The 23,193-nt window shown below is 33.8% G+C and overlaps 2 protein-coding genes and 1 non-coding gene across 10 annotated transcripts; 1 reads left to right on the top strand and 2 right to left on the bottom strand.

The window, feature by feature from the left end:
• Positions 1-244: 244 nt before the first annotated feature.
• Positions 245-10,628, bottom strand: LOC128876552 (DNA polymerase theta). The gene is made up of 21 exons (XM_054123018.1): positions 9,073-10,628; positions 8,467-8,697; positions 8,095-8,348; positions 7,787-7,919; positions 7,509-7,710; positions 7,201-7,396; positions 6,965-7,134; positions 6,625-6,892; positions 6,213-6,543; positions 5,748-5,889; positions 5,412-5,655; positions 5,196-5,337; positions 3,034-5,119; positions 2,761-2,969; positions 2,333-2,534; positions 2,068-2,249; positions 1,875-1,994; positions 1,429-1,764; positions 1,085-1,349; positions 489-715; positions 245-382 (listed from the first exon to the last, which is right to left on the bottom strand). The coding sequence occupies exons 1-21, from the start codon at positions 9,703-9,705 to the stop codon at positions 245-247; spliced, it is 6,711 nt and encodes a 2,236-aa protein (XP_053978993.1). The 5' UTR covers positions 9,706-10,628.
• A 317-nt stretch (positions 10,629-10,945) lies between these two features.
• Positions 10,946-21,866, top strand: LOC128876625 (uncharacterized). 8 transcript variants are annotated; one of them, XM_054123145.1, is made up of 9 exons: positions 10,946-11,836; positions 13,053-13,391; positions 18,271-18,535; positions 19,118-19,371; positions 19,593-19,978; positions 20,068-20,306; positions 20,431-21,047; positions 21,150-21,351; positions 21,456-21,582. In XM_054123145.1, the coding sequence occupies exons 2-9, from the start codon at positions 13,357-13,359 to the stop codon at positions 21,462-21,464; spliced, it is 2,007 nt and encodes a 668-aa protein (XP_053979120.1). In that variant the 5' UTR covers positions 10,946-11,836; positions 13,053-13,356; the 3' UTR covers positions 21,465-21,582. The 8 variants fall into 8 exon arrangements, with proteins under 8 accessions (XP_053979120.1, XP_053979118.1, XP_053979115.1 ...); XM_054123143.1 differs by adding an exon at positions 21,730-21,866 and having other exon boundaries at positions 10,947-11,836; positions 21,150-21,569; XM_054123140.1 differs by having other exon boundaries at positions 10,948-11,523; positions 11,622-11,836; positions 21,150-21,721.
• Trnal-aag (transfer RNA leucine (anticodon AAG)) lies at positions 16,340-16,421 on the bottom strand. Its single transcript has one exon. It is a non-coding gene; the product is annotated as a tRNA-Leu (tRNA).
• Positions 21,867-23,193: the final 1,327 nt, after the last annotated feature.

The following is a 23,193-nucleotide window of genomic DNA, read 5'->3' as shown; positions in this document are numbered from 1 at the left end:
TGTACAATCATTTAAAAAATATATTATTTATACAATTTAAATACACAATTCATTATTTTAGTTTATAGTATAAAAAAGTAAAAATATAGTATAAATATATGAAATTTTTATAACTACGAATGCATGTAAAAAGTGCATGTGCAAATTCAATAAATAACATTTTAAATAGATCAACATGATTAATTGAAGAATTACACAAAAAAATATATAAATGTAAAACGCAACAAACATAAAAAGATCATCGTTAAAAAGTATATTCGGATAGATCCCCCCATGCAGGACCAACTCTGAGCTTTACGGGTAATGGTACTGCAAGTTGACATACATGCTCCATTGATTCTTTTACTATTGTTGCAACTTCTTTTAAGTCATTTATATTTACCTAAAATTAACAAATTTTTAATATTTCTTTAAAAATAAAAATTTGTATAATCGTAGGAGTTCAATGTTCATATTAAGTATTTTATACAATTTTACAGAATGCTTACCTCGTACAATAGTTCATCGTGAAGTTGTAGTACCAAATAGGCACCTCTTTGTTGTGCTTCTCTGCTGTTACTTCTTAAATTACGTGTAGGATAGATAGCAGGCATAACACTTGCTGCAGTTGGAAATTCAAATCGCATTCTTTCTTCGATATTTACCATCGCTTTTTTAGCAATATCTGCTGCAGAACCTTGAACTTTAGTGTTTACAGCTTGACGTTCTGCTTGTGCTATATAATACAAAAATTATAGCAATTTATTGGTGGATAATTTGCAAAAACTTAACATATAGCTTAAGAATTGATACATTTTTCTTAACAAAAAAAAAACTACACCGAATAATAAACATGTTGAGTTCAAATAAATATTTTAGTAGAAATACAGAATATGAAAGTTATCATTCGTATTATTAATACTCATTGGAAGTGCTTATTGGTTAAACTGATTTGTAACAAGATTTTATGCTTTGAGAATATCTCTTTACACAGACAGCTAGCCCTCTGAGATATATCGATTATGTTATGAGTTATTAAAGGAAATTATTATTAAGTAGTAGATAATTAATATCGAATACATTATTACTAAAAAACAAAATTTACATTTTTCTGCTGAATTTGTGCTATTCAGTCCTGGAAGTATTCTTCGTCTTTCTAATATAGTTGTTACATATCCATTTATATGTGCTTCCTCCAACACACTGCTCAGCCATTTAGATATACCTGGGTATGCATTCATGAAAGATTCTAAAAATTCTTTGGCTTTAACCTCATTTACGGACAAATTTTCAGCCAGAGTTTTTACTCCCATGCCATAGATCATTCCATAGCACAATTGCTTTGTATGCTGACGCATTTTATCGTCGACCTATGAACGGACATTTTTGAATAATAAATAATTGAAATTTACTTCGAACAGTAAGTTATACTTCTGATCTTTCACATACTTGGTCTTCGGACACATGATTCCATTTTGCTGCAATGTTTTTAAAAATATCACCCGGTTTCCGCATAATGTCACATAATATCGCATCTTTTGAAAAGTGAGCCAATATTCTCAATTCAAGTTGACGGTAGTCTGCTGACAACATAATATTACCTATAGCTGGTACAAACGCCATTCGAACGCTTATTATAAAGCTATTGTCTTCAGAAGTAAAATCCTTTGGCACGTTTTGCAAATTTGGTTCATGCATTGAAACTCTACCCGTTAATGTACATGTAACACAGTTACTATGAATGCGAGAACTATGTTGAGCCAAATATAATATTGGGTATATAATCTATGAAACAAAAAAGATTTAGTAATAATATTTAACTTTTTCAAATTTCCATTTGATAGCTTTCAATATTTAGCTTCTGCTTAGCTAAGTCATCCTTTTGATATACATACTTTGGATTGAGTTGTACTTAATTTACGCCATGACATAATTAAACTGGATACTGGATGATCAGATTGTTCTAATACAGCTTTGTTAACGCTAGCTTTTTTGCCTTTATATAAACCTAAAATCTATATCAGTAAATATTTAATGATTAAAATAGTTACACAAATAAGCATATATTTTAAAAATATATTTACAAACCTCTGCAACTTCTTTTGATGAAGAAAAATTGAACTTTTTACCAGACAATGTATATGCTCTTTTTTGTAAGGATTCTATTTCTTCACGAATAATAGAAGACAAATCCTGTAATGACTTTAAAGATACGCCAAAACCAGTTAATTCCATGCAAGCTAGTATAGTCACTGTTTTCATTTCAATATCTAAAAAATGATTTCGAACTTTAGGATAACAGAACACAGAGAAATTAAATATTGATATAGATATAATACAGTAATACTATTACCTTTGAATGTATATAGTAATGTTGGACTTAATTGTTCTAATTTCTCCAAAAGAGTATCTGTCATGTAATATGTAAGCACAGCTTCTGCAGCTGCTCTGAATTCTCCTGGTATTGAACTTTTAATATTTAATCCAGGTCCTGTGTCAGAACAAGCACCTATTCGTTTTGTTATGAAGCACCCTTGTGGAAAATATTCTTTTACCTATTTACAGTTTAAATACTTCTCTAAATAAATTAAAACTAAATTTAAAAACCTCTGCAACTTCTTTTGATGAAGAAAAATTGAATTTTTTACCAGACAATGCATATGCTCATTTAAAAAACATTTAAAAATACATACACTATCGCTATACAATACTAAAACAGTTTAATTACACTATGAATATTTAGAAACGTAGATAAGATTGAAAATTATATCTATTCTTTACCATTTCATTAAAATTTTTGTCATAAACTGTACCCTCATATAACCAGGATGCTACTTTTGGATCCAGAAACTTACAAGTTGCAGATATACCACAGCATTCATACAAAGTTTTAAATATTTCTTTAGTTCCAAAACATTTTATGTTTAACTGTGTATTTTTAAGCAATTCTTTTAATAGTTTTACTTGCTCTTTGCTTGGAACTTTTAAATCTGAAAGAATATTATTTTAATAGTTTCCGAAAAGCAAAAATGACATTAACATAATTTGTAATACCTTGCTCGTTAGAGAAAGAAATATAATATGCAATATTGCTTTCCCAAGAAATAGCCGCACCACATAACTTTTTATCTCCGTGAACATAGTTTTCTCCTTTTTTAGATCTCTTCTTCCTTTCGGTAGAGTTAATAATTCTAGAGCCTATATTATTTATATCATTACTATACATTTCACAATTCAAAGCTAAAGCAATATATCGTTTTTTCATTACTTCACGTTTAAATAAATTGAACGTTCCTCTATCACTCCCGACTTTTACAATATTTAACGTATTCCAATTCATTGTTTCATTTGCGTTATTCACAGGCTTTTTATTCTGCAAACATGTTTCAGGATTTTTTTGTAACTTTTTAATGCTGAGTTTAGATTTTTGTAAGATTTTTGCAGATTTAACAGGAGTATCTTCATCTGAATTTGAAATCATACTATCTGTACTACAATCTTTACTTCGTATACTGTTTGCAAGTATTTCCTTCAATTTTGGTTTAATCTTACACCTTTCGATTTGTATTGCATTTGAAATAGAACTTGTACGTTTTGTAACATCATCCAATACGAGATTCGAAACTTTTTGAGTGTATATTTTTTGCTTCTTCTCAGAATCTAATTTCGCTCGTATTTTAATACTTGCAGCAGGTGAATTGACATTTTGTGAACCAATAATAATACTGTCTGAATCCGACTTATTCGAATCTAATGATGCTGTGCGATTATGACAAAAAACAACTACATTTGCCACGGGTGATTTTTCAGTCGATATATCACTAAATCTGCGTTTTTGTGGTATTTTTTTTAAATCATCAGGAACATCTATAGATTTTTTAAATTTTATATCATATCTTTTCTTTATGTCTGGCGTTTTATTACTCGTTTCAGCAGTCCCCACAATGTGCTGTATGTTTGTATTTTTTACGTGTCTAATATTGTGTTTCATAGATACTTCATTAATTTTGTCATTAATTTGATTTAACTTCTCTGTGATTTTGATTGGCTCGTTCCAAGAATCATCTTGCCACGATAATGTACCGTGCTTTACTTGCATGTTTAAAAAACTTGTAGAATTCTTATTTATAGCTTTATCTATCACAACTTTTTCTGTCTGTGTTTCATTATTAACATTTTTAGTACCCTTTGACTCTGTTTTTACTTTACTTTCAGATGCTAGTTTGAGTCCAGACAACTTAGTTTCCTCAAATTCTGAGAAATGCAAGGAGTCAATGATATTTTGTTCAAGAACATTACAAATTTGCGTGTCCAAATTTAAAGTATCGTCGAATAAACTGGGACTTTTTGAAATACTTAGTTTTTCACGATTTGCAAAACTAGATGATCGTCTAATTGCATTTGCACAAATTGATATCCCAGTATCTATCTCACTCGCGGGTTCCATTTTGTTAGTCGCTATATTACTCGTGTTTGGAGGACTTTGTATATTATTTACTAAATGTTTAGAAGTAATATTTTGTGTTCGATTTATTTTGTCATTTTTGAAACTGATTAATGATTCACTGACTCTCCTTTCTAGCGAATTATCCATTAATTTGGGACTACTGACTTCGAAGAAATCAAGAGAAAGTTTTTCGGTCGGAGTATCTAAAAATTCTGGAATATCTATTTGTAACAACTGATTAGTAAGTTTTATACCATCATTCATATCTTCTTCAACTACATCTTTTTTCACTTTATACTCGGAATGTTTAATATCTTCTACGACATTTATATTAACTTTACATTTTTTGTTTTCCAAAGTGCATTCAAAATCTTTGTCATTTTCTATGGTATGTATATTAACTTTACATTTTTCGTCTTTACACGAGTTGTTACTAAATAAGTCTTTTTCTTCATCAACAGAAGCAATAGTTGGAGTACTTGTTGGACATAAATTCTGTTCACGCTTATCTGTGTGAACTTCAATTTGCGAATTGGTACATGTAGACATTTTAATGCTCGTTTGTATATCAATACGTTCTGTATTCTGAAATATATCTTGCTGTATTCGTGAATTAGTTACCGTATGAGATTCATTTGTAATAACAGATTGTTCATTTTGTTTCCAGGACATGTCCTGCAACTTCAGTTCATTCTGTAATTAAGTAACAAAATTATTAACTTTTAAAATAATTCAAATTTAACTGTTATTAGAAATAATAATTATATACCTGAACTAATACTCTAGCTTCATTCACTAACATAACTGCAGCTTCATGAGGGGTTAAACCATCTTTCCCAGTAACAAATACTGTCCTCATCTTGTTTCGTTTCACAGCTTCCGATTCGTGTTCACCATCTTGTCCTTTTTCACTAAAATATCATTTTGATAGTGTAAAACATTAAAAACGCAGCATACTAATCAAATATTTTCACCAAGATGATACCTTTCAAATGGAAGTGCTTTATAGAGTGCACGTTCAACATCAAGTTCATTTGCAACAGCTAAATCTGTTACACCCGTAATTCCTTGTTTATAGAGACTTCTAGCACGCAGTCCATTCAACATTGGAAGGCGTAATAAATCTAGTAATTCTCTACAGACACCAAATTGTAATCGTGTTTGAAATTGTGAAACTAATAATTCCATACAATCCCAGCCGAGTTGCTTACAAAATTGCGTGACCATTCCTATAAATAAAATTGAAATACTATCATGTATCAGGTGATTTATACTAAACTTTTATACTTTGTATAAAAATTATGAATACCAAGAACATTACCAGCAAACGTAGAAGCAGACTGTTGTAAGCTTTGAAGAACTCCACGGCAGCAACCATACTTTTTACAAACCGTATTAAGAGGAACTTCACGTACCAAATCGTGCAACGCCAATGCAGTATAGAATCTTCTGTGTATACTAAGCTGAAAGTAAAATATTGATGTATGTCGGTTCACATAATTCTGAAATAATTAATTTATACACAGAATAATTCTGTAAACTAGACCAAGCTGCAGTACATTTCTACAGAACAGGGTTTGATATCGGTACAGAGATGTTCGATAATCTTTTGATGAAATAATTTTTAGTTACACTTGCACAAAAAAATTATACAATTAAAAAATAATTCCTATTGCGCAATGGAACCCTTTTTCTCTATTAACTTTTTGTATTTTCACTTAAAAAGAAGCTACAGCTTGTCTCATTTTGCATAATCACCCTGTATATTGAGTAAAAAATAATTTACTGATTTTCCCGTCCGCACGACGCCTTTAATAGCCGATGTTAAAAATCGTTCTTCCACGCCAACAAGTTGGCCAACTCTACGTTCACTTTCTGAAAGCATTTTCCACAATTCTAAAAAGATCATCCAATCGATAGTCCCAATCTGATTTCCAGAACTAAGAGGTGTTACTAAATATATCACGTGTAACTCTGTATCCAAGACGAAGCATCTTCTTGCTTTTTGAAGCTCTTCAAGTAAAAACAAACCGTCTTTAGGCGATATAGAAGCCGCTAAACATGCTTTTCCAAACGCTGTGGCTACCCATCTATGGCCTTCTTCTGTTTGTTGCAATCTAGATAATATTACGATGCGTGAAGTAAACCTGTATTAACTAATACGAAAATTAATAAATAATTTCTACTAATATACTTACAACAAGAATTCATTGTTTACTAAAAACTTGATTGCTCTGTTTGAACAATTTTGTGGATTCTGTTCATCACATAAATTTATTAATGTACATTTCGTGTACAACTCGAGATCTGATTGAGTGTACACAACTTCACTAGCTATAGCTTCCAAAAGAGCTCGAATTAAAGGTTCTGCGTCTTCAAGACATGACATAATGGGTTCCAAAGTAGCTGATAATAACGATTCAGCTGCTTTTTGTTCAGTCGATTTACATATAAGTATACTTTCACCTATGGAAAGAAATAACCTTATATTTTGAGTGCAGACAACAAAACTCTTTTTATTTCTTTATTTAATCTTACCGGCTGTATCTTTGCCCATTCTACCCGCGCGTCCTATCATTTGTTTATAGGTAAGACTATCCAATAATTTACCACCAAACATTGGAGATCTTACAATTACTCTCCTTGCTGGTAAATTTACTCCACTACTTAAAGTTGATGTTGCCATAAGGACTCTTAAAGATCCTGATCTGAAACAATTAACATTTAATAAAGCCTAATTTAGTAGTGGTATTTGAAACTAGTAAATTAAATACCTGAAAGAACCTTCTATGATATCACGTTCATCCATTGTAAGACCAGCGTGATGAAAAGCAACTCCAAACGAAACTGTGTTTTTTAGCACATTATCTAAACCTACAGGACTACGTTTTAATTGCTCCAATGTTTCGGAGATTAATGTAGAATCTAATTGTTGCCTTAAAGTTTCGCCTAGTTGTGTATTTTTTTGACCTAGAAAGCGTAATAAATATTTACTTCATTATAAATTTTTAACTATAAACTCTTTTAATTGTACAGTTGTCAACTACATTGAAAATACAAATTTTGCATTTACTAGACAAACCTAATTTAAAAAACGTAGCTGCTATTTGTTCTGCTAATTTTTCACACCAATTTTTCGTTGGACAAAAAATCAGTACACTATGTCCATCTGATATTGTTTCAATGCATAGGTGAAGAACATCATCTGTGTCCATAGTTAATTCTGCCATTGGTGTTAAACTTCTGATAAGATGTAATTTACTGTCATAAATATTTTTACCAATCTAAAAACAAAAAAATATTTCCTTATCAATTTTAAGTCAGGTACCAGTGGCATAATTATACTTTGTGAAAGAGTACCTTGCACTGTTCATTTAAGGGTATTGGTCTAAATTCTGTTTTATATAGTTCTGCATCCAACCAATCTGCTAACATGGATAAATTTGGAAGCGTTGCAGACATACCAATCAATTGTATATTAATATTTTTATCTCTATAACACAATAAAATTACCATTTTTATGTTTAAAGTGATACATGTTCATTAGAAAGTTATTACATAATATTTACTATATCATATAAGCACAGTATAATATTATTTTAAATCAGAAATATTTCATGAGTATAATAAATAATTAATAAACGTAGCAATAAACGTGTTTCAATTACCTAAGGGTCATATATTTCAATTTTGTTAAAAGTAATTCAAGAAGGTATCCTCGATTTGGATCACCAACAAGGTGTAATTCATCAATCACTACAGCACCTAAATTACTTAACTCATTTTCTTCCATTAAACGATTTATTAAGGAATTTGCTTTTTCAATTGTTGCTATTGCAACATGAGTAGATGAAAATCCTCCAGGTGGGGCAACACTACCCATGAACCCATTGACTCTAATCCCACTGTCGGATAACAAATCCTACCAAATTGCATTGATAAAATTAAAGTATATTGGATAAGAAATCCTATCAAATTACATTAATCAAATAAAAGTACTATGCTGAATTCAAGTGATTAATTGTAAAAAGAAATCATACCTGAAAGTAATACATTTTTTCTCTAACAACAGAGATAAATGGCAGAATAAATATTACTTTTTTTCGCCTTTCTAATACTGTCTTAATCATAAGAATCTCAGCCACTAACGTTTTTCCTGCAGATGTTGGAGCTGAATATATAAGATTACGTTTCTCTTCAATGACTTTATGATTTGATAAACATTCTACTTGCCAAGCAAACATATCTTTTATTCCTCGTATTTCATATTTCTGCAAGATATAATTACTGCTGTTTAAGATAATAGATAGCTTAAATGTAAAAAAAGTATCATACAGTAAGTATCGAAATAAAAGACAAGTAATTAGAGTTGTAGAATTCATTTAACTTCTTTTTAACATGAAAATAAATGCTAATTAAATGTAGCGATAGATATACTTTATTAGGTAAAGGAAAGAGTTCTGTGCTTTTTTCAGAAAAATTCTACTTTTACTTACACCAAAAATCTTTCTTAAGCCTAATATGTATTAATGACTCTTAAAAAGTATAATAAAAAATGATTATTAATATTTGTAATACACTAATATAAATTATAAAAGTATAGTTATTCATATGTTCTTAAATGTATGTCCACTATAATATTTTACCTGAAGAATATTTGGTGGTAAACCCCAAGAAGCCAATTTGTGTTTCTCTTGAGTACTGATAGTAATAATAGAAGGGTTTATTTCTGATGATTTTTCAGCAATACTTCCTGTTACATTACTGTTAGATGATTTGCTATTGGTTGTATCATACATTGTATTATGTGCATCATTACTTCTAATTTTACTTAAGATCACTTTTGATTCTTTACATTTTTTTGACAACGTATTTGTCTTTGATGAAAAACCACTTTTTGGATAACTAATATTTTCCTTTCCTATTTTAGATGAATCACGATTTCTGTTTAAAGAAGTAATACTTCTGAGTTTCATCTTGTTTGATATATTAGGTTTACTATTTATTTCTTTCATAGCAATAGTATCTTTCTTAAGTTCTTCGAGTTCCAAATTATTTTTATTTAAACTGGCTTTTGTCTCGATTAAGCTGTGCAGTATACTGTGTTGTTTTGATTGATTTATTTCGTCAACATCAATCGACTTATTTATTGACTTAGAACAAAAAATAGTATCTTTAAAGTATTTTTCCATATCACTGTCATTATTTTTAACTTCAGCTTGAAGACAGGCATGTAAAGTATCATCCCCGAAGGATGGCATTTTATTAAGAGATTGCATTTTGTTTGTTCTATTTCATTAGAATAGAAACTTATTTTGGCAATATTTCAAGTGAAGATTATAAGAATGATATAACTCCATTATATCAAATTCACTTCATTATGAGCTTCAACTTTTTATAGCTTTTATAAATTGTTCACGCATGACCGAAGCATAATGTATTTTGTATAATTTTTGATTCCAATTCATTTCAATTAATTTATACCTCAACGTAAATTTAATATAAATATAAATAAATATGTATATATATAACAAAATTCGTTACTTAAATATTAAATGAACATGTTTGTATAAGTATAAATTCTATTTATTTACAATATGATTCATAATTAAATATTCGAGTAAATGTCACAAGTTCATTTCTATGGTTTGATTAACTGTTTCGTAGTAAATACTTCATTCATTACGTAAGTAAGAATGAGCAAACAACTGGACATTCATTTTCACAGCACTTTCCCTATTATTTAAACTTTTTGATAGATCAAAACATTATTTCCATATATACAATTTAAAACAAATGAAAACAGCGTTCAAAAAAGTTCAAACTGCACATGGTAGCGTCGTTTTCACCATAGACGTTATATATCTATGCTTCTCACTGTTGTTTATATAACTCGACAGTCCGTATTCGGTTTTTATTGAAAGAAAATTAAAATTATGTTATTTCTAAACGTACAAAAAAATGTATAGATAACGTAACATTATTAGTTACTAAAATTTAAAATTAAATAAATTTTCATTATATCATTTTATGGCTGCATTCTCGTGTACTGCATTAAAAATTCCCTAGGTGTGAAAAAAATAAATTATAGATTACTAAGTAGATTATTGTATCATTTGCAACTGTTGTCTACAAATTTAGACATATAATTAATAGCAATTAAATGGAAAGTGAATTGCTATGAAATAAAATTAAATATTTAATATTCGTAGAATATTTGCAAATTTAGTATTTTAAACGTTCGTTAATTAAATAATAATATGATTTAGATATATTAGACAAAGAAATATTTATTTACTAATTTTATATAATTAAGTTTTATGATAATAATGGAATTGACAAATTACGCCATCTGTCGTTGAATTTTTAACAAAATTCGTGACACGATGAAGAAGAAAATACACAAAGTAAGTGAAGATTTTATTTTTCATTTAAAATTACATGAAAAATTATTATTTACAGTTAGTAGTAATGAGTGGAGAAAAATGTTCGTCAGGGAAAATTAGTGATAGTAGTAGTACGAAATCGTTAATTGATTCTGTAAATTAAAAATGATAAATATCTCTATATATATTTATAAAAATGAGTTTTCTTTTTTTATAGTTATATCATTGTCTTCGTTTCTTAAAAATTTCAAGCCCCTGAAGGGGTACCACGATAATCTTGCCCGGCGCGCCAATATTGCTAAAACCGGCCCTGATCCACGTGAGTGAAAAAATGAATGAATTACTATAGTTGGTTAGTATTAATGACTTGTACTAGTAATTAATATAGTTGCTTGTCCATTATACAGGATGAGTCGCCTAATATGTCTTCCGAGGAAAATGATTGCTTTGAAGGGGAATATACTACATATGACAGACATGTTTTTTTTTTTTTACATTACCACATTCTGTGATAATTTTTTTATTCATATTTTCAAGAGTGTTAAATATAGTTTAGCAAATTTCGTTTCTTGCGGCTGGCAGTATGTGCTTGCGACCGAGGGCGCACGGGGGTTTCCATTCACTGGCCGAGGTAGTAGAGTCTTTTCAAGTCTTTTTTGTATAGTCATATAGAGAACAACAGCGTGAAATAAAGATCGAGGCGAAACCAACGTGTGATAATTATTCATATCCCAGTTCGAATTCCATTATATTCAACAAAGAGTAGTTGGTTGGTTTGAATAAACTTTATCTTTTAATGTTCCCCATAGAAACAACTCAAGCGGATTTAAATCTAGTAAACGTGGTGGCCACTGAACAACTTCACCTTGTCGACCAGTGATCATGGAGTGTTCCGTTCAATACTTGATTGGATATTTGCGCGTAAGGAGCAGGACAACCATCGTGCTAGTACCATAATTTGGCACGGTTCTGAAGATCTTATTACAAGTTCGCAGCGATTAGGTCGCTATTACTCGCGACGAAGGTTTGTTCGTAATAATACCGATATCCAGTTCTCACCACGAGAAGGTAGCTGCGAGTGAAGACCCGCGAGGGAGATGGAAAGAATCAGAGTTCCTTCGATCTCCTTCTACTACTAAGTAAGAACCCATGGATATCAAAGGAAAAAATTCTCTTCGATTTCCAAAGTCTGAGTCCGACTCTACCAAACAATTATTTTAACTAAGAGGGTGAAGTTAAATTGAGATCGCGACACGACGCGACCGTGTTTTGATGGAAGATGTCTGCGATAAGACATCCTAATGGGATGCAGGAGTTCTCTCAAGACCTGGTTCGGAAGCATCAGGACTCGTCCTAAGTTAGAATCTAATTTAGCGTCGCGTCTATCACAATTTAGCTTAATTTTCTTTGTCAAAAACATTTGCGTGGCAAAGTTAGACGAGGAAATCGGAGGAACTTTGTTTCATCTTATGTCCTTTGTTTCGTACTTACAATTAATAAAGCTTGATTGTACATACCTTAAATCCATGTAAAAGGAAGATAAAAAAAATTAGAGAGTTCCTTCTATCTTCCTCCAGGTCTCGGCTCACGGCATCCTCATCATATAGCTATAATAGAATATAATAATGCACAATACAACATAGTGCTGTAATATATAATATAATACAGCATATATATATAATGCTATTATATTTGTAGGAATAATTTCGAGAGAGATCGACTACATGAAAAAGGACTTTGTTTTTGCGATTGTTGCCGAAAAGCCGCACGGCGTAATGCGTTGTGCGCGGTCAGTGTGATGTTGAGCGGTATAGAGATCGAGTCGGCGGAAAGCGGTGCCGCCAAAGGCATTTTATACTTGTATTAGGTTGTCCTAAAAGTTTCTTCCATTTCAGTAATAAGTAATACATATACAATATTTTATGTCTAATGTTACATTATTGAGTTGCGTACGATTCATTTTGCTCCATTACTGTTACAATATTAGCATCTAAGAAATTAGGTTGTCTATTTATATGAACAGTGCCACACAAAATAACTGAATGCAAGTCACGGAAGAAATTTTTGGGAGAACCTAATATATTGTACGTTAAAAGATGTTAATAAACCATATATATATTCTTCTTTTAATATAAAGTCTGTCCTCCGTCTTTGAGTCTTACATATTCATGGTGAGATCTGGTAATCGGGACACCCGTCATGTAACCCTTTGATGTCTCTAATACAAACCATCGTTGCAGGTTCAACACGTGACCCGTGCGGCCAGCGGAGGGCAAGTGTTCGCTGATGGTTTTCCTTACACCGCCAACCCGTCCTCCTCGAGTTCTTCGCAGCTGCGCAGGTGTATCGCCGGCACCTTCTCATTAACATCTTGCCCAAAAAGCCAGTCACGCCAGCACTAGGATCTGGCACGGTCGAGTCATCCTATCGATCCTCGTTCCGTTAACGCGACCGATCCTTTCAACGCGTTCTTACCCTAATCAGAGATCACTTCGACATCGTTGTGTCGCGTATCGGGAGCTGATCATCGAGCAAGAAGATGCAATGGGCGAGGGCAAAAGCGACCGTTCCGGCAAAAGGTAACGTGTGTCTTGCCAGAGCCCTTTAGGTCGTATCGCTCCGGCGGGAAACGGATTGCAGGGTATCGAACTCCTGAAGTTTAACGAACGGCTAAGGAGACTCGTCGAAATCTATTTATAGAATCTCGCGCTCTTTGTGGTTTACCTGGAGTCGTAATTACAAAATTAAGCAAGTTAACACGAGTACTAAACGGTGTCACGGTTTTATGCGTACATTGTCAAGTTCCTCTTGCCTAATTTGCGATAGTAAAAAGAATGCAGGATTTTGGTTTCTTATTAATAGACTGCGGATTTTTATGCATTTATAGAAAATTTGTATGTGCAAGAACCTACAAAATGCAAACAATATGCAAGAATATAAAAAAGATTGAGAGTAAAATTCATATTATAATATTTGCAGAGTAAAATAAATTCCCATTTAGGTTCAACTTTTGTAGGCACGTTCGCGAAGATTTTATTTTACATAAAAATCCGCAGTCTACTTATTAATAATGTGAAGATAAATTGTAGTCGTTATATTCATAGGTATTTTACGAAGGATACTGAATCATATTTCTAATTACGTCGCAATGTTTCCAGTTAAATTACTAGGAAGAAAATTCAAAAATAACCCCATTGTTTATTTTTCATTCGTGATATTTCAATGACGGCAACCTTAAAAATAATTGGACGACTCTAAATATAGAAATTACGGGTTTCCAAGGTATTCGTGCATGGCAATGTAAATGTATGATTGGCGGATTCCTGCCTTTGTAGAGATCGAAGCTTCTGTCACGAAAGGAAAGTAAATTCGGGGCGTTCTCTAAAATTGAACATCCATAAATGAATCGCGATTGGCACAGATATCGTGGTCAGGATCGCGAGGCAATCTTACTAATACAGTCGTGTCTGTAACGAATTTATTACTTTAAAGGCATTTCCTGATTTGTAGGCCACTGGTTTAAAGATTATTTTGAACATATAAAGTGTCTTCATGATATTAAGGGTAACAAGTACCAGGGCTAAATGAAAATTGACAAGGATCGTCTATAAATTTGAATCGAGGTCAAATTTCCTGTTCTGGCTAAAAGCGCTCCTCCACAATTTAGCTATTCATCATCTTAAACGAGTGTTAAGTGCTTCTGCAAGGTCTTCAGGGCGCTTAGTGTGATTTCCAGCCCTCGAAAGGTTATGATAAACGAGTAACAAATCTTGCTGCTACATACAAACTATTCATTCAAATAATTAATTGATAATGTAATTTAATTATTTATTTTTATTTGTATTTATTCAGTATACAAAAAAATGTATGTGTAAGCTTTAGGTCAGTGATCACTGGACCGCGGAATTTATGCATTCATGGTGTACAATAATATAGAAAACATACATAAAGTAATGTACGTTGAATACATTCTACAATTATTGTAATAATACCTTCTGGTTGTGTTTAGCACGTATTTATTATATCAGTTCATATCATAAATGTATCAAATCCGCGTGATCACCTACCGTGAAGAGAATAAGAGCTAGTACAAATATTTCGTAATTTACAGACGAGCACCTTTTAAATAAGTTTACTAAAATTGTGCGAATGTATAGTTTGTAACGTTGAGATGGTCACCCGTAAGCCACTTTTTACATTTCTCTCTCACAATCAGTATTTTCATGGTAAGGATAACATGGCATAAGCAAGTACAACAGGTGGCATAAAACTTATCCCACATCGTAAGAATTCCAACGCCGCCTGATGCGTATATACAGTTGATTTCTGCGCATCTACCTTGCGCACAATCCCACGTCTTCCAAAGATACATTGCTTTCAATATATTTGTACCGGAAGTTTTCAAACGAAAACTCGGTATTAAGGAAAGAAACGAAGGAAGGGTTTCCCTTCCCAAAAAAGGGCAGTTCGGAATCCTAGTTTTAGAGTACGCGGCCTCCTTACACGCTGGAAGGGGACTCGCGTGCAAATCATCGCCAGCTAAATGCATACAGAGCGAAGCATGCGAACCAGTAAAATTGGCACTGCGTGTGTCCGTGCGTCAACGCCCCCGCAGACATTTATTTGGCGGCTCATGGGGATTCGGTCGTGGACACGGTGAACGAAAATTAAGGTCACGGGGTCGCGTAGGATCCCCGACATCGTGCTAGCCGCTACCCAGCCCGCCCCTTCCTCGCAAGCGACAATTCGGTGCACGAAAGGATTGCCGAATAAGAACGACCATGAGTTCTCGTGACTTACATTCGTCGTGGGCTGCTTTAAACGAGATTGAAAAGAGAAACGCGTCCCGATCGCGATTGCGATCGCTCTGCCGCGATACGTGTGGATGGAAATGACAAATGCTTTTTTATTTCGACGATTTAACCAGGCGGTTCACAACCTTCCTTGACCCATTCAACCCTTTCGCAATGGATAACTTTAATATTTGGACACTTGATTAGTTAATGGTTTGGTTATCAAACGTAAAGTTAGTTGTGTAGTTTATTAGAGTGCATTCGACTTTAATACTGAATTCTCCATTCTTATAATCAAATAATGTGAATACATCCATACATACATGCACGTATGTACATTCAGTCTTATAGATTCAAATTTCTCGTGTCAAAAAATTCTTCTATTCCTTTCATAATTTAAAATTTATTTATCTTAATTATTGCCATAATTTGAAACACTACTTTGCTATTACTTTAGTACGTGCCTTAATTATTTTATCCTTCTACACTGATCAGTCTATCGTGACTTATTTACAAAAAACAGTCTATTGCAACTTGTTTACAAAGTGCTAACATACAAATTATGGAGTGTCCAAATATTAAAGTTACTCAACGTACGTGAACGATTCTTGTACGCGCCCCTACTTTTAAAAGCACTGACTTATCGGATAAAAATACTTCGTAGTTCAGCAGCCGATCCTCTTCGATCTGTTTTTACTTTTTCGGCAAGACGTGGTGAGATTAGAAAAAAAATCTGGCAGCGATGGGATTCGAACCCATGCCTCCGAAGAGACTGGTGCCTTAAACCAGCGCCTTAGACCGCTCGGCCACGCTACCCCGTGACAAATTATCATTTATCCGCAATTACGTATTTCTTATCAACATTCTTTCACTATATCGACTCAATCGGGAATCTGCGGACATCCGAGCGTCGAATTTCAAAATTCTGTCGACGCAAAAGAAAGACCTGATTTGATACGAATACAATGATTAATTTCTGAGGAGCAACAACGTCTATCTCATTTAGGTTTGTCCAATATTTGTTGTAGTAAACAGAAATTATTTTAATTGAATGGTTAAAGCATATGTATATTTACAAAAATAGTTTCAAATTATGTTGCGAAAATTAGAATTTAATTCTAGCACAGGATTGTTGTTCAAATTTTGGAATATGGCGTAAGCTCAAAGTGGAAAATAAGGGTGTTTGATTCTGATCGGATAACAACGTCGTCGACATCGCCATGGCCGTCAGTGTAACAGCTAAACGTTTTCGTGCTCATGAGCTATTAGGTCGTAACGAAATTTCTTTCTCTGACTCCTCTTCGTAAATCGATGCGTCGCGTCTAGTAGTCTCACTGTAAAGGCATGTAAAGCTTCGTACCACCCTCTTCCTGTTCCTCGTTCAACCCTCTGCGCGTCGCTTCGCTTCGCCTCCTCCACTATCAACCTCCATCCTCCTCCTACAGATTCAGTTTCCCCGTTGGAAGATTTCAGTCCGTTCCGGGCATCCACCCGGGTCGGTGCTCCATTTTTCTCGTATCGCTGGCTCGCCATCGTTTCGCAAAGTTTCCTCGAGGAGTTGTTTCTTCCATCGCCGTTCGATCCTTCCGGGAAACTGTAATTTTCAATTTTTAAGAAGAAATCAGAGATCATAGTCGCTGTAAGATTAAAAGTTCTCGATCTTCTACCATATTCAGGTACGATAAGGATAGCGTTGAATCTACAAAAAAATATAATTAGGCGAAATAATATAATGAATAGATTGAAATAAAAAAATTCTCTTTCAGATATCTCTGAGATATATTTTTGGCTTGCTAGTTTTAGAGTTAATTGCCGATCTAGAAAGAGTGTACACATTTGAAGAGGGCTTCCTACGTTAGTATAGATTGATCTAAACCTTAGCTTAAGAAAGCTTTAGCTGTTTCCAAAAATTGAGCGTTGTAGGTAGACGACACCAACAACTCGGTTAATAGATTCCAGTTGGTAGACGCTGGAATTAAAAAGAACAGAAAGCGTTAAGCATCGATTTTGGCAGAAGTACGCAACGTACCACGCGATCCGTCTCCTCGATTTTATTGTGAAGTGGTCGGGCAACTAACCCCGATTTCATGAATGAGACTCGTTAATACATATATGTATACACACACGGGTGTTCCTCGAAGTAGGTGGAGGTTGAACGACCAATTGGTTAAAAACCGATAACATCGCCTGGGTAGGGTAAACACGCTCCAGAACGTAATTTACCAATGCGATAACAGTGGCCAGTATTTCATTAGCCTAAAAGATAAGGGAGGATCGATAGTTCTTACAATATGAACTCCGATGAAAGCCGGGTTTCTTCGATTGATCGTCGCTTAATTTGTCGGATTTGCCTCGAAGGGAACCATAAAGATAGCGTGCTCTAGGAGTCCTTTACGGGGACTTCATTTCGGAGGCGTAATTATGTTTCTAATATAAATATATCTAGAACTATTATAGGGCTACACGCACCTTTCTAGGGTGAACACTTTGAAACTTAATTAAACTATAGAACTTAATAAACTTATAAAGCTAATAAAATATAAAATTTTAGCTTAAGCTAACAAATAATAAGCATAGATATAAAATATCTATTGTAGAATATATATAAAATAATATATAGAATAAGATGAGTTTACGATAACAGCTTTTGCTAACTGTTACACAGGCAAAGGTCCTCCGCTAGGGGTGCCAACAAATCGTCCTCGGACACTGAGCTAGCGCACGGCAAAGGAAAAGGGCGGAAAATCAAATCCAAGGAGAAATGGCCCCTCTTGGAAGGGTTAACAGTCGACGAGTTGGCTCGTTATCGGAGAAGACGTGTCCAAGGTCAACCGAAGGACAATCTTAGACTTCAACCTGAAGTGGAGGACAAAATTCCCGTTACCGAGTATTGCGAGACCTTCGGAGCGATCAGCGAAGATTCGCTCAAGGTTTGTTGTCACACCGAAACTATAACAAGAGAGATCTATTCAACTAATAATATTTAGACATAAATAGATTCATACATTTCTGTAGAAAATTACAAATTGCATCGACTAATGGACTTAAAAATATTAGGTTGTCCAGAAAGTTCGTGGCAATTTTTAAGAAAAATTCAAAGGCACATTTGAATTTTGATATATATTTATTGAATTATATAAATACCATTTTGTTCCACGATCTTGCCACCTTTTAATAGATGCACCCATGTTAATTGTTTTCAACCATTCCAATATAAACAGACGTGTACCACCTACCAAAAATCGGCACGGACTTTCCAGACAAACTAATATATGATCTCATTTTTAAACAAAATGTTAATGACCTTCGTATGTCCTCTACGCGTCCACCTACAAATAAAAAAACAATAATATCATAATAAGTTAGTAACCTGGGGTGGTAGTGTCTGGTGAACCACCATGTATGTACTTAAATTTACCTTTTGACTAACTAGGCAGAATTTAATTATTGAAGAAAGAAAGAAATGGAATGTCGATGGCATTTTCTATTCAGAGACATATCCCTTGCCGTAGGAAAATGTCTGGCTGGAAAAGAACAAAGAAGTCGAAGATATCCAATTGAAGGATTCGATTGAAGATGCACAACCCTCGGATGGTGAAGAGTTCAAGGCAGAAGAAACGAAATCTACCGACATTCAACCCAAAAGCAACGATCCTGCGACTTCCGTGGCACTGGTTGAGGATGATAAAACGATGGAGACCGAAATTACACGTTCCAAGGTCGTTACTCATGTCAATCCTTCCAAACGACCATCTCTTATTAGAAGGTACAGTTTTAGTCCCAGTAAACATTCTTTGAACAATCCTATTTATTTTCAAACAAATATTTATTCCTTTTGTATAAATTACAAAATTTCTGTCCATTTCGAAAGTTCTATCACTCCTCCCAATCACTCTTAGAATATTAAAAGAGGACTCCAGTTTCTGTTATTTATACATCGAATAAAAGAGGAACTACTATTTCTGTTATTTTTGCGTTCAATAAAAGAAGGACTACTTCAAAGTGGGATGGAGACCTATATAAAAACACGGAAACGTGTTCGTCGTATGTAGCCTACGAGGGTCAACATAGGCCTGAACTTGCTCGTAGGCCCACGTCCTTGAAGATGGAAGGTAATTTGGAAACGACGACCGAGAAATGCGAAAAATTCATCCAGTGGCTGAACGTCAGCCGTCCTGAACTGATGCGTGTGCCGACGCATCTAAAACTCGAGGGTGACTTCGAAACGTCGACGGAGAACCATGAAAAGTACGTGCCATTCGTGGGCGTGCGAAGACCAGGGTTGCTCAGGCAGAATACCAACCTGAAACTAGAAGGGGAGTCTACGTTTTTGCCAGAGTACATGGACGTTTTTAAAAAGCATAACAATAGAGGTAACGTTTCAAATATTCCTTTAACATCGAGTTCGAAATCCTTGATACGATATTAAATCTTACCGTATCTTGATTTATTTGTTTTGCAGTGCGTTCGCTGCCAGTTAAACCTGAAACACATCTAAAGACTGGAACAGACTTTTTTCAGAGTACAGAGAACACCGATAATTTCGGTAATTCTCGTTTCAAAGAAGCGCAATTAAATAGCGAGAAAGAGATGCGAAAGGAGAAAAATGCAAAGGAGGAAGAGATGAAAATGTTGGTCTCAAAATTAGAAGATTTAAAGGGTCCGCCACTTGAAATTCCTGAGTATAAAGACGCGTACAAGGCAAGGTTATATTCCCTCTTATCCTAGGCGCTTTTCCACTAACGTTATTTGAAATATTATTTGCAACATTCCACGTTACCTTACTTTACGACTATTTCGTTTCTGAAATACGACAATGTTTCAGAACTTCCCCAGAGAGCGTCCCAAAATTGTAAAACCTGAGGACGAAATCGGACGAGCAGATGGTTCTAAAGTGCCTTCGTCGCCTACGACGAAGTTTGCAACGAAAATCGACCAAGATCCGGAATACAAATCAAAATACTTGGATTATCAAAGAGACCATGCTGTCTACAGAAAACCATCATTGACGATGAAATCGACGTTGATTCCTTCGGACCATGAAGCAAGTTTTTGTAAACAAGAATCTAAACGATACGATTACGAGCTTACGAGCGAAATGAGGTCTCAATACGTTCCTTATGGCCGCGTACCAAATGTTGAGCCTTTGAGGATGCCATCGAGCTTGCGTTTAGAAGGGAATCTGGACCTTGAACCGGAATATAGAACGGCTTACTGTACAAAACGGGAAAATCAATTGTACACAAAACCGAAGATGCATCGTAGACGAGATCGTAGTTTAAGTGCTTCCAGACGAAAAGATAATTATTGGATAAATAATAATATAGAGCAATTCGACTGTGTAAACACTGCGCAGGATCAAGACGCGTTTCAAGTATTGCGTACTTCTTCGGGTATTCATGAGGAAAATATATGCGGTAAACCGCCATCAGGTAGTCGAAGGTTTGTGTAAAAAATTTGTATTAATCTAGTCACTCTACTGCAAGAATCTTTAACCCTTTTAAAAAGTATCAATTAATTGATGTAAATATTATAATAATACAGAGGCTCGAGAACGTCGTTAACTCAAGTCCAAAGACCAATGCAGGTAGATGCGGCAGAATACAACAGATTAAAAGATGAGTCGACTAATCCTACTTATAGACTCCATGTCTGTAATGTTGACGACGAACCCCAAGGTTTCCGACGTAGACGATCGCCATCACTTCAGTCTTCCGGAAGGATATGTAATCCTTCACCCGATCATGTACTTCAAAATGATATTAGACCATATTCTCCTAGTTTTGGCAAGGGCACTAACCAACACACTAATGGTCAATCATTTGTTGTTTTGGATAATGAAATTTTTAGCACAAATAAAAATGAGAGACGCAGACGACGAACAGATAGAAATTACAATATAGATGGCACACTTGCCCATTCTAAGGGAAGAACTAGAACCACAACCAATTGGATGCCGCCATGGTACGACAGTACAAACACTATTTAAAGCAACATGTGTATTTCAAACATTTTTGTTTGTCTTATATAAAAAATATAAAGGGCTTCGCAGTTTATAATATTGGCCTAAAAGCAATAAAGTTTTGCAAAACCCAAAATATGAATTAATAATCATTTCTTCTAGGTAAATAAAATCAATAAAAATCTAACTATGTTTAAGGTGAGTTTAATATACAATACTCGCAAATTTTGTCATAATGTAACGAAGCATGCAAAAAATATTTTAAATTATAAAATCTTGGTTATCACTGCTTCAGTTGACAACATAATTAAAAAATAACTATTTTTCAATTCTTTAAATAATATTTACTTACCCAGTAATTCTTAATGCGATCATACTTGCAACACATTTACACTGGTCCGATATCTCGTGATGGCAAATTTTAGAAATCTATCAACATTATCTAATAAAATAAATCTAATAATATTATTAAAATGCAAAATATTCGTTTACTATAATACTGTGGAGACAACTAATTCGTAAACATTCTAATTAACACTATTTATTAAAGAAAATTTATGATTTTTACGAAATCTATCTCATAATATTAAATCATATTTTTATTTTTGAACTAATTATTTACACGATCTATCATACAATAGTAATTGTTATAATCGACATTAAAAAAATATTTACAAATAGAATTCATCACTTCACATTGCTTCTACAATACGTATATACATCGAAACAATTCAAGCTTCGACTGGACTGAATATGCGTACAATCGTAAGTTCCATATAGCCGTTCGATGCGTTCGATTGGTACGTCGATTATCGACTAACTTCGTACTTTTGGGTGCGCAGGAGAGAAACTGACGCCACCAACGGAAAGTAGGTGAACTACTAGATAGTTTTTCCCGTTTTTCAGTACATCGAGTACATTTCATTAACGTAAATCAAGCGGTATTCCCAATAGAATTAAATAAACAATTTTGCAGTTGTGAATCTAAAGCATTCATTCGATGTACATGGTGATTAAAATTTTTATTTCCGCTGCTTTTTCGAAAATTATCACCCAAGTTCATGTACATCATATATTCAAAATGGAAATTGTTTGTTTTAAAAAATATATCCGCATATTAGTTATAAATAAGTCATATTTAACGAATGTATTTTTTAAAAGAAAGTGAAGAAAAAGAATAGTGTAAGAATGTTTCAACGGGACTCGAACTCGCGACAGAGGAATTATTATGTTGATGTTTTACTGACTATGCCGAATTCGCTATTGAAAGATTCGCTTATAATTCACCAAGTAAGCAGCAATAATAACTTCAATGTTGAATATCTCGTAAATTATAAATCGTCTGCCCTCAAAACTGAATATCATTCGCTTCAGTTTTCCACTGTGCAAAGGCTCGTGAAAAAATTAGCGTCATATCTGGGCCCGTTCCCTTGTCACTCTCTCTTTCTTCTTCATCAAACTGTCTCTTTCTACTTCGTCGACTCTTTCAAACTTTGGACACATACAATGTATGTAGGTATAATAACCAGCCGAGGTGTCGATTCTAAGTTTACATGCGGCTCCAGGCGAGCGCGAACATAGAGAGAGAGAGAGAGAGAGAGAGAGAGAGAGAGAGAGAGAGAGAGA

This window comes from Hylaeus volcanicus, chromosome 5 (assembly GCF_026283585.1).
Source record: "Hylaeus volcanicus isolate JK05 chromosome 5, UHH_iyHylVolc1.0_haploid, whole genome shotgun sequence".
NCBI lineage: Eukaryota > Metazoa > Arthropoda > Insecta > Hymenoptera > Colletidae > Hylaeus > Hylaeus volcanicus.
Note: the sequence above shows the minus strand (reverse complement) of the source record. Positions and strands in the feature narration are given on the sequence as shown.